The 13,882-nt window shown below is 60.6% G+C and overlaps 2 protein-coding genes across 3 annotated transcripts in view; both read left to right on the forward strand.

The window, feature by feature from the left end:
• Positions 1–373: 373 nt before the first annotated feature.
• LOC129635175 (cytochrome b-c1 complex subunit 1, mitochondrial) lies at positions 374–10,046 on the forward strand. The gene is made up of 13 exons (XM_055557914.1): positions 374–529; positions 781–921; positions 2,630–2,716; positions 3,779–3,908; positions 4,092–4,290; positions 4,832–4,911; positions 6,901–7,016; positions 7,218–7,361; positions 8,263–8,423; positions 8,513–8,598; positions 8,893–8,981; positions 9,290–9,365; positions 9,812–10,046. Exons 1-13 carry the CDS (start codon positions 461–463, stop codon positions 9,874–9,876), a joined length of 1,443 nt encoding a protein of 480 aa, XP_055413889.1. The 5' UTR covers positions 374–460; the 3' UTR covers positions 9,877–10,046.
• Positions 10,047–13,348: 3,302 nt separating this feature from the next.
• Positions 13,349–13,882, forward strand: part of COL7A1 (collagen type VII alpha 1 chain) — a 30,794-nt gene continuing 30,260 nt past the window's right edge. For both annotated transcript variants that reach the window (XM_055557745.1, XM_055557746.1), the window contains exon 1: positions 13,349–13,741. In XM_055557745.1, the coding sequence (XP_055413720.1) occupies positions 13,657–13,741 (85 nt within the window). In that variant the 5' untranslated portion in view covers positions 13,349–13,656. The remainder of the gene's footprint in view (positions 13,742–13,882) is intronic.

Below are 13,882 nucleotides of genomic sequence, written 5' to 3' on the forward strand. Positions count from 1 at the left end.
CTGAGTGAACTCCGGGAGTTGGTGATGGACAGGGAGGCCTGGCGTGCTGCGGTTCATGGGGTTGCAAAGAGTCGGACACGACTGAGCGACTGATCTGATCTGATCTGCGATTCGCAAACATGCTGTGCTTGCGCTTCCGGCCCGCTCACCCACTCCAAGCACTCAGTGCAGTCGAGGCGCCCACGGTTCGTGAGAAACGTCGGGCACTCTCCCACGAGTGAAGGGGAAAGATGAACTGGATCCAGAACAGACCTGAGCAGGACGATGACTAGCCAGGGGCATTGATGCGCGCTGGTACCCAGGGACGCGAAGACAAGCAACAGCGACCTTCAGGGAGTAAGTTAATTTTTCCGATCTCCTCCGCCAGGGGGCGGCCGAGCGCCAAGACCCCAGTACTGCGCCTGCGCCTCGCGCCTCTACGCATGCGTGGCGCGGCTCAGCGTCCACTGGCGCTTAGAAGATGGCGGCTTCCGCGGTTTGCCGGGCAGCTGGCGCCGGGACGCGAGTGCTGCTGCGCACCCGCCGCTCGGTGAGGTGGCAACGAGAGCGCAGAGCTGTGGGGAGCGGGGCTTCGGAACGCGGACCGGGAGCGGGCTGTTAGTGCCCGTAGAGAATGGGGAGGTCGCGGGGTCAGGGCCGTGGGAAGGTCACGGCCCAGGGCGCGAATGGGAGTCTCGTGGACCACCTGAGCACGGGGACGGGGATCCCACACTGCAGGCCTGCAAGCTGAGGCGCGACCCCCTACTCTAGTCCTCAGTCCCGGTCGCCCTTTTCCAACAGCCGGCCCTGCTGAGGTCGTCTGACTTGAGGGGCACCGCCACCTACGCCCAGGCCCTCCAGAGCGTGCCAGAGACGCAGGTCAGCCAGCTGGACAACGGGCTGCGAGTGGCCTCGGAGCAGTCTTCTCAGCCTACCTGCACGGTGAGCGGAGTCCGCTGTCAGGAGGGCGCCTCCATGTTGGGCACGGCCTCCTTTCCCAGGTCGGGGTGTGACCTTGGGCTCTATGGTTTGGGTCAGACTCTCCTCAGTCACCCTGAGGATTGACCCTCCTACTCCAGTCGCGATTCTAACCATGCCTTGACTTCGTGGAGGCAGTTCTCACTAAACCAATGCACATTTAGCATGTGATGCCTGCCAGTCAGGAGGCCAACTCCCTTTTCAGCTTTTTCTTTAGCAGCCCATTGGATTCAGAGACCTAGGTGACTGCCAGCCTCATGGCCCAAAGTTGTAATCCCTTGGCTAGATTGGAAATGTATTGCAAAAGAAAACCACTTGAAAATTCCAGTTAAATGGATAATTTTCCTGAAGATTGGCTCAAAGATAGATATCTTGGTTAGGTAAACAGGAGAGAAGATTCTCAAGAGGTGATCTGTCTTTTTCTCATTCCACCCCCACCCCCTCTCCAAGTGGTGTGATTGGTAAATTCTTTGAGTTTTCCAGGAATAATGTCCTGTGATGCAAGTTGTGACTGAACACTGCAAAAGGTGATGGGTAGCTTTCTTACTACATGACACCTGTATAAGCTGACACACAACCTGTTAAGAAAACTTGATCGAGAATGCTGTATTTCATGGACACTAAGATGCCCAGGGCTTCCCAGGTGGCTCAGTGGCAAAAGAACCCACCTGCTAATGCAGGAAACACAAGAGAAATGGGTTTGATCCCTGGGTCGGGAAGATCCCTTGGAGAAGGAAATGGCAACGCACTGTGGAATTCTTGCCTGGGAAATCCCATGGCAGAGGAGCCTGGCAGGCTACAGTCCATGGGGTCACAAAGAGTTGGATGCGACTTAGCGACTGAGAGCAAAAATGAAACAAAAGATGCCCTTGATCTTAAGGAGCACTGCTGTGCTCAAGTGCCAGAGAAAGAATGCTGTCAGTTGTAATCAAGGAATACTATGGATTACAAAATGCATCTGTTGAAGGTGTTAGATGAGTAGTAGATGATGTTCATGTAAGAATTTATGGTATATAGCGCATACATGAACGTCTCTTAGAAAGTAGATGTGAGCATTTTAAATCAGCTACGATACAAATAGTAAAAGAAAAGATTAGATCTGTGTTACCATGGGGGTGAGTAGTGTGATGTGCATTTCACAGCACACAAGGAAGCTATTACAATTATAAGAATCTCTCATTGGGTGCCAAGGTGTGTTGGCAGTGTTAGGTGTCCAGGTCTGATTAAAAAGATTTTTTAAGTATGAATGAGCCTCCTCCTTTAATGACGAAAGAACGCAATCTCCAGGACAAAAAGAGGGTGTAATTTTTAGGAAGGAGAAAAAAAGTTGTTTGTAAGTGATTAGTAGTTTGCCGAGAAGAAACAAAGAATCAACTGAAAAGTGAGACTGAATTTAAGAATTTTCTGCAGTGACGGGACAGGTGAATGTGCAGTTAGAAGCTTCCCTGGGAGTCTCGTCACCAGCAGAGATCAGCAGGGATTAAAGGTGATGCAGCGTGACTAGTCAGTCAGCTGGCGCCCGAGCTTCCAACCTCGGGGCCTACTGAGAACATCTTCCCCACCTGGAACCGTGAACCCCTGTCTGGGGCTTGTTCTGGATCCCGCAGGGTCGGGTGTGAGTGGGGGCTGGGGTCTGTTTGTTTGTTACCTTTCTTGGTGATTTCTTGTCCAGGTGGGGGTATGGATTGATGCCGGCAGCCGTTACGAGACTGAGAAGAACAATGGGGCCGGCTACTTTGTGGAGCATCTGGCTTTCAAGGTGAGGCTCCTAAGTCCTGCATCTCCCCTGTACTGAGGGCTTCCTGCTGTCCCTCCTGAGTATGCCAGTCAGAAAAGTTAGCCTCCTCACTTAGGACTGTTAGCAAGGGGGCGGAGGGAAGCAATCTCTGTCTGGCTTTCCTGGGAGACGCCACGTGGGCCAGGCCTCTCCTGAGTGAGTTCTTACCTGGTAAACCCCTGCACAAGGTCCCCAGAGCCAGAAAAACCCCAAGGAGCATGGGAGCCCTGCTCTTCATCAGAAGCCAGGCCTGTGTTGTTTGCCTGCACAGATGTAGAATTGTGGATGTACCCATGCATTGTAACAAGTCCAGCAACTTAGTTTTTGTAAAATGCTGTGTATCTCTGATTTGTAAAATCAAGTAGGAGCTTTCATGAGGATGAGAACAACCCCTTAGCCATCCTGTGTTTGCATGGAGTAAACAATGAGTTTCTAAACGAATGAAAAAAATAGAGATGATACGGGGTTGGTGAGGGTATGGAGCAGGAATGGGCAGCTAGCCAGCTCCAGCGTCACACATGTGCGTGTCAGTCTCAGCATGCGGGTGTGTGTCATTGGACAGCAGTACTCACACACACACATGCAGGACGAAGGCTGAGCCCCACAGAGGCCCCTGGCACACACACAGAATCATACATGGTGTGAGGGAGAGTGGGGAGCAGCATTGCCTGAGCACAGTGTGAGTTCACCTGACCACGGCTGTCAGTAAGCGAGGGCTGGTGAGGTCAGGCTGCCATGGGCGCTCTGCAGTCACATGCGCTCCCCCGAGCTGTCCCCCCTCTTGGTGTGGGGGTGCTGGATTTCTGTTAACACTTGCTTTGGGCATGCCCTTCTTCCCTGGCCCCTGGATGTCTCCATTCTGTCGGGCCACGATGCTGTTGCCTTGATGAGCTTAAGGCCTGCTGAGCACTTGGTGACCCCCAGACTCTGGGCCCTGAAACCCCATAGTCTTTGCTGAGGGCACTACCTTGTGGACCAGTGGTCCTGCTGGGACTTCAGCCTATGAGGATGCGGGATCTTGGGCTCCCATGTGGCTGGTTCCAGGGAACAAAGAATCGGCCTGGCAATGCCTTGGAGAAGGAGGTGGAGAGCATGGGGGCCCATCTTAATGCCTACAGCACCCGGGAGCACACGGCTTACTACATTAAGGCGTTATCAAAGGACCTGCCAAAAGGTAAGCCTGGAGGGCAGGGCTGGCACGCAGTAGGGCTCCCCGGGTGCAGCGGACAGGCGCTCAGGAGCCCCTGGCCTGACTGAAGAATGGGGTGACCCTTAGAGAAGGGCCTTGACACCAAAGGGGTCAGGCCTGGGGGGTTTATGCTGTTACTGTCTCCACACCTGTCCTCCTTGCACCCAGCTGTAGAGCTCCTGGCCGACATCGTGCAGAACTGCAGCCTCGAGGACTCCCAGATTGAGAAGGAGCGGGATGTGATCCTGCAGGAGCTGCAGGAGAATGACACGTCCATGCGAGACGTGGTCTTCAACTACCTGCATGCCACGGCCTTCCAGGGCACACCTCTAGCCCAGTCCGTGGAGGGACCCAGTGAGAATGTCAGGTGCGAGCTGGCCGGTCCAGGGGCAGGTCGTCCACTTATTGGGGCCTGGGCAGGCCACAGCCGCAGGAGTTTGCATTTACTTGGCCGAGTGCCTGTGCTGTTTATTTTCCTAATTCACACAACTGGAGACCTTTTCTGTGTTGCCACATGTTCCCCAGGAGTCTTTTTGAATGTTTGTGTGGTCCCCACTCAAATTGCGGGCTTTGTTTCCATGTGTGTGTCCTGCCAGCCTGAGGGAGGGTGCTCTGGGGGTCCCTCCACGTGGCTTCTTGTCCTCTGGTAGGAGGAGCCCTGCCGCTGCCCCTGAAGCCCCCATGTCAGCCCACACCCTCCTTGGAGGGGACTCCAAGCCTATCCTGAAGTTGGACGTGAGAGGCCCCAGTGAGGGCTGCCCTCTTGGCCCCAGAGTGGCAAGTGCCAGAGATGGGGCAAGGATCTGGTGAAGCTGAGTCTCCTTGTCTGTCTCCTCCGCCCCATTTCGTGTGACCCACATCACTGCGGTCTGGGAGCAGTGTTGACCCCTTGGCGGGGTGTCTTGCAGGAAGCTGTCGCGGGCAGACCTGACCGAGTACCTCAGCCGGCATTACAAGGCCCCCCGAATGGTGTTAGCAGCAGCTGGAGGTGAGCAGCGGGCTGGTTGAAGCCCTGTGGTAATGGGGGGTGGGCTGGGCTGGGCTGCGGCCTTGATTAGCAGGGCCAGGTCTCCTGGTTCTGACTGTGGGGGATCCTCCATTCCTGTGGACCCTGTTCCCGCCCTGTCCTGTCCTTGAGGGGCGTGACCTCGGTCCTGTGCTCTCTGAGGTGGGGTGGGATTCTGCTGGGCCACCTAGGGCTGCTGCTCGCCTTTCATGCACGCCTCAGTTGGCCTGCTGGCCTCTGCAGGCCTCAGGACTTTCTCAGCCTCACCTGGTCCTTGGAGACGCAGGTTGAGGCTGGGGGAGATTCAGGCCTCCAGCCTGTTCCTCTTGGCCTTGTGGGAAACCGGACATCGGATGGTAGATGCAAAGTGCCCCGAAAGGAAGGCACGGTGTGGTCAGGGGATTTTTGTGGGGGACTCAGAGGTTAGGGTGGAGAAGGCAATGGCACCCTACTCAAGTACTCTTGCTTGGAAAATCCCATGGATGGAGGAGCCTGGTGGGCTACAGTCCATGGGGTCGCTAAGAGTCGGACACGACTGAGTGACTTCACTTTCACTTTTCACTTTCATGCATTGGAGAAGGAAATGGCCACCCACTCCAGTGTTCTTGCCTGGAAAATCCCAGGGACGGGGGAGCCGGGTGGGCTGCCGTCTGTGGGGTCGCACAGAGTTGGACACGACTGAAGTGACTTAGCAGCAGCAGCAGCAGAGGTTAGGGAGGTGCTTTTGAAGTACTTGTCAGTTGAACAGAGAACTGAAGAGTGGTGGGATTTAGTTACATGGGGAGCGGGGGGTCTGCGCAGAGGGGCAGAGCGGTGTCACGGGCTCTGTGATGGGAGGCTTGCTCTGCTGCCATGTGGGCTTCCCTGGTGGCTCCGCTGTAATGAATCCACCTGCCAGTGCAGGAGACGTGAGTTTGATCCTTGGGTCAAGAAGATCCCCTGGAGAAGGAAATGCAGCCCACCCCAGTGTTCGTGCCTGAAAAAATCCCATGGACACAGAAGCCTGGTGGGCTACAGTCCATGGGGTCGCAGAGTTGGACACAACTTAGCGACTGAACAACAGCAGCTGCTGCCATGTCGGGGCCGAGCGGAAGCAGGCGGATGCAGGGAGGGCTTGTGGCAGGTGCCTGGTGGGAGGCGGCAGGAGGAAGGGAGAGAAGCGGATGAACTCAAGACGGGTTTGTAGATGGAAGCCTGATGGACGTCTGAGCCAGGAGGGGACAGGAGCAGGTCAGGGATGCCGCCCCAACGAACGGTAGCTGGCTGGACGAGAGAGACTGATAGGAGGAGCTCGGCTGGTGACCTTGGGGCTAGTGAACCAAGAGTAGTTTGAGCTCCTGACACATCAGACCTGCAGGATCTGAGCTCAAGGAAGGAAAGAATAAAAGGCAGAGGCACCTGGCGGCCTGTACCTGGGGGCGCCGCTTTGTACCACAGCGCCCACTGGTCGAGGGGCTGGGGCAGCGGAAGCTGCTGGTGGAGAGGAGGTCCGGCAAGGGCATGAGACATGAGTTTGTGACATTGCTGCTCCATGTCCCTGGCACAGGGGGCCCCAGAGCTTGTCACAGCCCTGCGTGGCGCTTCTTTGTGCCCTCTCACCAGCCCTACAGAATCGGCTTGAGGAAGGGCTGGAGGGGCGAGGCAGGACGGGTGGCCTCATGCCCAGGGGCACCAGTCTTGTGTGTGTGTGTGTGTGTGGTGCTGGTGAGAGTGCATCACGTGAGGGCCCGTCCTTCAGTCTGGCTGACGTCTGCTGCTTCCTTGTGGCCGAGGTGGTGGGAGCTGTTGGGCCCTGGGGGTCTGCCCTGCCTGCTGCCGAGCTGGAATGAGTCTGTGGAGGCTCCTCTTCCCTCACCTGGTCCTGATGTCCTGTCTTGGGGGTTCTCCCATCGAGGCAGGACACGGGGTCCTGCGCCTCTGTGTGGCGTGTTGGGCCCGGCTGACCGGTAAGCACACTGTCCATCTCGGCAGGGCTGGAGCACCGGCAGCTGCTCGACCTTGCCCAGAAGCACTTCAGCGGGCTCTCCGGGACATACGACGAGGACGCTGTGCCCACCCTCAGTCCGTGCCGCTTCACTGGCAGTGAGGTGGGTGGGGGTGGCGCTCCCGTGGGCCTGGCTCTTTCACGACTCCGGAGGTGCCTCGGGAGTTGGGCCGGGGTCCCGCGGCTGCTGCCTCCCAGGCACACGTGGTGATGCTTGCATGCACACGCTCCCAGCCACACTTGGCACCTTTGCTGTCGCCGGGGCGGTCTGGCTGTCCCTCAGCTTTGCCACGTCCCGTTTCAGATCCGCCACCGTGAGGACGGCCTGCCTCTGGCCCACGTGGCCATCGCAGTGGAGGGGCCTGGCTGGGCCCACCCGGACAACGTGGCCCTCCAGGTGGCCAACGCCGTCATCGGCCACTACGACTGCACCTACGGTGGCGGCGCGGTGAGTGGGCGGCGGGGACCTCGACTCGGGGGAGAGGGGCGGCGGGGCGGCGGCGGGGACCTCGACTCGGGAGAGGGGCAGCTGGGCGGCGGGGACCTCGACTCGGGGGAGGCGCAGCTGGGCGGCGGCGGGGACCTCGACTCGGGGGAGAGGGGCAGCTGGGCGGCGGCGGGGACCTCGACTCGGGAGCGGGGCGGCGGCGGGGACCTTGACTTGGGAGAGGGGCAGCTGGGCGGCGGGCGGGGACCTCGACTCTGGACAGGGGCAGCTGGGCGGCGGGGACCTCCACTCGGGGGAGGTGCAGCTGGGCGGCGGGGATCTCGACTCGGGAGAGGCGCAGCTGGGCAGTGGGCGGGGACCTCGACTCGGGAGAGGGGCAGCTGGGCGGCGGCGGGGACCTCGACTCGGGACAGGGGCAGCTGGGCGGCGGGGACCTCGACTCGGGGGAGGTGCAGCTGGGCGGCGGCGGGGACCTCGACTCGGGAGAGGGGCAGCTGGGCGGCGGCGGGGACCTCGACTCGGGAGAGGGGCAGCTGAGCGGCGGCGGGGACCTTGACTCAGGGGAGAGGGGCAGCTGGGCGGCGGCGGGGACCTCGACTCGGGAGAGGGGCAGCTGGGCGGCAGCGGGGACCTTGACTCAGGGGAGAGGGGCAGCTGGGCAGCGGCGGGGACCTAGACTCGGGAGAGGCCCAGCTGGGCGGCGGCGGGGACCTTGACTCAGGGGAGAGGCGCAGCTGGGCGGCGGCGGGGACCTCGACTCGGGGGAGAGGGGCAGCTGGGCGGCGGGCGGGGACCTCGACTCAGGGGAGAGGGGCAGCTGGGCGGCGGGCGCTCATCCTGCAGATTTCAGGGGCGGGTGGCAGAGAGGAGGGCAGGTGCTGACCACCCTGGCCCCTGGTAGCACCTGTCCAGCCCATTGGCTTCCATCGCTGCGACCAACAAGCTGTGCCAGAGTTTCCAGACCTTCAACATCTGCTACGCAGACACTGGGCTGCTGGGCGCGCACTTCGTCTGCGACCACATGAGCATCGACGACATGATGTTCGTCCTGCAGGGCCAGTGGTGAGTGGCGGCCGCTGCTGGCCCCGGCTGCGGGAGGCTTGGGGACCGCAGCGTCTCTCAGGATGACTCCCACCTCGCCCCTGCCCTAGGATGCGCCTGTGCACCAGCGCCACAGAGAGTGAGGTGGTCCGGGGCAAAAACCTCCTCCGAAACGCTCTGGTGTCTCATCTGGATGGTGAGTCCTGCAGCCCTGTGGCTAGGGGTGGGGTGGGTATGGGCGGTGACAGTCCCAGCACGACCAGTGCTCCTGACCAAGACCAGCAAGGACGACGTTGGCGGTCACGTTGTGTCCCACCACTGCCCCTTCCCCAGGGGCCTGGGGTTTCAGGGACCCTTTGTGGGCGGGCCTGAGGAGCCCATGGATACAGGTCAGGTTGTACAGGTGAGGATTGTGGTCTAGGATCAGGCCGAGTCAGTGCAGAACCCTGGAGGTTCGGTGCGGGCCTGTGAGCCTCCCTCACCCTTGCAGGCACCACTCCCGTGTGTGAGGACATCGGACGCAGTCTCCTTACGTACGGCCGCCGCATTCCCCTGGCCGAGTGGGAAAGCCGGATTGCGGTAACAGGCCCCTGGGGGGAGAGGGCTTTGGGAGTCTTGAGCTGCCGACTCGCACGCAGAGGGTGGGGCGTTGAGGCAGACTGCTCCTGTGGGCGCCCCGGGGGTGTAACCGGGGGGCAGGGCAGAGGCGTGGGTGGCTGTGGGGTGCCTGGGGCCCGTGGAAGCCTGTGGCCAGGGAGCCCTGCCGCCGTTCCCCTTTCGGGTGCGGGGTCAGACCCTCGGTGTGTGGGGAGATCTTGGTCACTGGATGCTGTTGACTGGTCCCCAGAGGCATTGCCCCTTAGTGTGCCCTCTGCGTCGTCCTGTAGGAGGTGGACGCCAGGGTGGTGCGTGAGGTCTGCTCCAAGTACTTCTACGACCAGTGCCCGGCAGTGGCTGGATTCGGTGAGTCGCCGGGAAGGTCCGCTCTCTGGCCGCCTCCTCAGGCTGCTGTCTGGGCCTCCCCTTTGCCTCTGCTTCCCCCCCCTTCCCCCAACTTTCATTGGGAGCAGCAAGTTGGGGCCCCCAAGAGGCTCTGCCCAACTGCCTGGCTGCCAGGGAGTTCTTGCTTAGAAAACTTGTCCTGGCAGCTCCCTGACTCCCTGCCAAGGTGCCTCCATCAATACCCCACACCCGCCAGGTAACGGACACCTCCGCGTGTGGGGTGGGGCTCCAGAGGCCAGAGCGTGAAGGGGCAGGCTCAGCACCCCCTGGAGGAATGTTCTTCACCCTCTTTCCACTAAAGCCTGCCTTGTGCTGCTCTGGGCAGCTCTGAGTGGGGCGCGGCATGGGGCCAGGTGTCCCTGTACCACCCAGGTGCCCCACCCTGACGCCCCACCCTCTCCCCACAGGCCCCATTGAACAGCTTCCAGATTATAACCGGATCCGTAGTGGCATGTTCTGGCTGCGCTTCTAGGCAGGAAGCCTGTGCTTCTAGGCAGGAAGCCTGTGCTTCTAGGCAGGAAACCTGTGCAGGCAAGAGGGCGGGGCCAGGATTCGCGGTCCCCCCACCACAAACACACCACCTCGGTCCTTCAGACCTGTGCTGCTGCTGACCCACCAACCAATAAAGTCTTGCATCGAGAACTGCGTCGTCCCTCTCTCGTCCTTGGCATGGAGTCCCTGGGCCATGGTGGGGGAGCGGGGACTTCCCCCGGGTCTGCGTGTCCTGGAGGCTCTGCCTTCCCACAGGCTGATGTGTCCTTAGTCAGGGGTGAACGTGGGGGCTGTAGCCTGGAGGCCGGAAGCCTTTGATGCCTGCGGGGAGCCGAGGCCAGCTGTTTGCAGTTAGCCACATGGGGGATGCTCCTCACCAGCCTGTCCCAGGAGAGGGGTGTGGGGGGCCATGGGAACTGCAGACCCAGCCTTTATCCTGCTAGGGCTCCCAGCCTAGGGATTCAGGTGGGAAGCCCCTTGTTGTGGGTCCTGGGGGTCACCCTCTGGGGGACCCTGGACCCCCCAGACCAGGAGAGCCCAAGAAATGTCCTCGAGGAAGCCGCCTCGGTGTGTTTACTCTGGATTCTGGGAGGAGGATAGCCCGGGGCATAGTGTTCCCATTTGGCTTCTCACTGCTGCCTGGACAGGCAAGGCAAGAATCCTTTGCCTCGATTTGCCGCTGACTCAGGCTCTAAGAATATCCCTGAGCTCAGTGGGGCCTGAGCCCCCTCCCTCGACGCGCTCTGTCCCAGGCAAGTCCTGAGCTGCTGGCCCGGCAGTCCCCTCCCCGTCTCCTGAGGACCTGCTGGAGCTCACAGCTGTCTAGTCCCCTTGCCACCTCTGGGCTCCGGTCCCCAAGGCAGGAGGGCAGATAGGCCCTCTTCCTGTCCCCCCCACCCTTCCAGTCAGGGTTCCTAGGAGCCCAGTGTGGGGTGGATGGAAGTTTGGGGCCCAGTTTGCCTGTGAGGGAGGTGGTGCTGGCAGTGATGGACAGGGTTCTGGGAGGAAGTTTGCTGAGAAGGCGGCTATTCAGAAGTGTCCAGAGCACCTGCAGTTCACTCCCACCACCCCGGTATTCCTCTCCCTTACCCTGTTTGTTGCCATGGCTGCCTGCTGTCCCATGTTTGAGCCCCGGGAGGATGGGCCTTGGTTTGTCTGCTAAGCCCAGGCCTGGCCCTCAAAGGCCACAGGTGCACTGGACACAGCAGTCAAGCTCCCTGGGGTGACGTCCTAATGGGCCTTGCAGACCTAGCCAGGGAGTTTGATCTCTCCTCTGGAGGCGTACTGAGGGAGATGTATTGAGGGTTACTGGGAAGAGGAGTGACTTGCTCAGCTGACAGCCTGGGGACTCAGGAGCATTTCCCTGTGGTCCCGGCGAGCCTTCACTGTGGCAGCTCTAGTAAGAGTGGGCCTGGGCTGCGGGGGGCACAGGCTGGACAGCATCCCCAGCAGGGCTGGGGTACCACAGAGGAGGGGTGGGTTGGAGGAGGATGACCTGCCCAGCTTTGGCTGCCGTTCTGAGGAATTTGGAAGTGTCTTAAGACAGTGGGATGTGTGGGGTGGAACCCCCCAAAAGAGGCCCCAGATGGAGACGTACGGTGCAGAGACTGAAGTAGAGGAGGAAATGTCCAGGGGAGTGTAGGAGGGAGAAAAAGACCTCTAGGGCCCCACTGCCCAGATGGAGGGAGCTGGTTTCTGGGCCTGGGCCCTAGGCTGTGTGCCTGCCAGGAGGCTGGAGCCAGGGGCCTCAGAGGGCCACACCCCTGCTCATGAGCCTCCCGGGAGCACCAGACAGGCACGCGTCTGCAACCTAGCTTCCACCAACAACCTCTCCTCCCAGCCTTTGAGTGACCCCCCTCACAGCAGGCTGCCCTTCCTTTTGGGGGGTCACTCATGGTTCTGATGAGATGGACACCTGTTCCTCCAATCTCCCCTAAAGGCCAGACCCAAATGTGTGTGTGTCTACACTGTGTACCAGCCCTGCTCTGCACAGCCACCCTTCTGTGCGAGAAGGGGTAAGGGTCTTGAGGCGGGGCTGCCTCTGTAATGAGAGCCTGTCTGGTTCTCTGCAGCCCTCACCTATACGACCTATAGGACGGACGACTGGGTGATCCTTGGATGTGGCTGAGAAGATCTTCACCTTGGGAAAAGGTTCTGGGCCCTATGGATCACAGTGCTGTACCCATGATAATTTGGGGCTGTCCCTGTAGCCTGCTGGATAACAGGAAGACCAGCAGTGCGGATGGGCCTCACCATGGCCAGCTCTGGCCACACCAGAGACCCTCAAGCCCTAGAGGAGGTCAAAGCAGACAGGTTCAATAGACGTGCCATCCCCATCTCTTCCCCATTAGCCCGTGGAGCCCTAGGAGAGGTTGGCGGGGTGGGCCAGGCATGTTGGAAGGGGCACAATGGCAGCGGTGAGTATAGGCATAGTCTCCAGGCTTCCCAGAATTACTCAGGAGTAGCAGAAAAAAAATAACAGGGCCTGCTCTTGGGAGTGACTCTCTGCCTCGGTATCACCCCCTATAATGAACACAAATGCATATACAAAGAGGGTCTCTGGCCTGCAGGTGTGTTAGGGGACTGTCCATGATCACAGAACCTGCAGGAGACAGATGGGAAGTCAGCCTGGTAAAGGGGAGAGGAGCGGGGTGAAGGTCGTTATGAAGGTGGACACTACAGGTGGAGCAAGAAAGAGAGGGCAGCAAGAAAGGGAGGGGGGGACCAAAATGACCTCTGGGCCTGGCAGAAGTGATGGGTGGATGGGGGTCTCAGAATGTGTGGTCAGGGGCCTGGCTGGAGCAGGACAGGCCCACCAGTGGGGGTGGAGGCAGGAGGGGATGGATTCCTGAGAGAGGAGCTGTCGCTGTGGGTGGTCCACCCTCCACACATGGTAGCCCCTCCCAGCAGCACAGCTGGATGGCATCTGCCTGGGCATAGCGGGGGATGCGGATGCAGGACACCAGGATGGCCACGTCTGCACAAGCACGACCCAGATTCTCTCCTGGCTTCCCCCTCCACAGTGGGGGCGGACGTGACGTGTCCAGTGGTGCACACCGTGCAGACCAGCGGTGCCTCGGGTTCCCTGGGGTGAGCCTGAGTCCCTCGTTTGCTGTTGAGGGCATCGGGGTGGGAAACAGGAGACCCACCAGACAGGGATGGCTGAATCAGAAGAGAGGCCGGCGGGACTCATGGCCTGAGGGCTGTCTGGGTGCCCCTGTGGGGGGGCGGTGAGTCATCCCCAGCTGCAGCTCCCCCCACCCCACCCCACCCCACCCCACCCCACCCCAACATCCTGCTGCGTCTTGGGTCCCCAGGAACCTCTCTGGAGTCCGGTCTCCAGTAGTCACTTCCAGTCTGACGTAAAGCAGCCAAGATTCCTGACCCTACACGGGGTGGAGGGGGCTCCCTCAACCTCTCTCTTGTAGAGAACCTCCCAGGGGAATCCCAAAAGCCACCAGTGGTGGGGGGCTTTACACTTAAATGGAGCCTGATCGTCCGTCACGGGGAGGGGTAGCAGGGGCGGCGACCTCTGGGACGATGGGTTGGGGCGGGCCGCCTGGGTCCCCGCCCGCCGCTCCGCCCCCTTGGGATCAGGGACTTTTCTCTGCTGTGGCGGCGGGACTGCGGCGCGTCTGGCGACGGGAGCCTCGGGCCAGCAGGCAAGACCGGGACTGGGGGTGGGAGAGCGCCAGGCTCGGACCCGCCGAGGCCGAGGGACAGAGGCGGGAGTCCTGGCTGCCGGTCTCCCTCACCGAAGATGAGGCTGCGGCTCCTGGTGGCTGCGCTCTGCTCCGGGATCCTGGCAGGGGCTCCCCGAGTATGGGCCCAGCCCAGGGAGAGAGGTGGGTACGGCAGGGAAGGACCCCATCCAGGGCACTGCACCTTGTCACCCGGCTCCACTCGGCCCTCATCCTAGAGCCCGCCTGCCACCCGCTGCAACTCCGCGCGCATTTCTCCTAACTCTCCCCCGGACTCCCCAAACC

The sequence above is a fragment of the Bubalus kerabau genome, chromosome 20 (genome assembly GCF_029407905.1).
Source record: "Bubalus kerabau isolate K-KA32 ecotype Philippines breed swamp buffalo chromosome 20, PCC_UOA_SB_1v2, whole genome shotgun sequence".
Taxonomy (NCBI): Eukaryota; Metazoa; Chordata; class Mammalia; order Artiodactyla; family Bovidae; genus Bubalus; species Bubalus kerabau.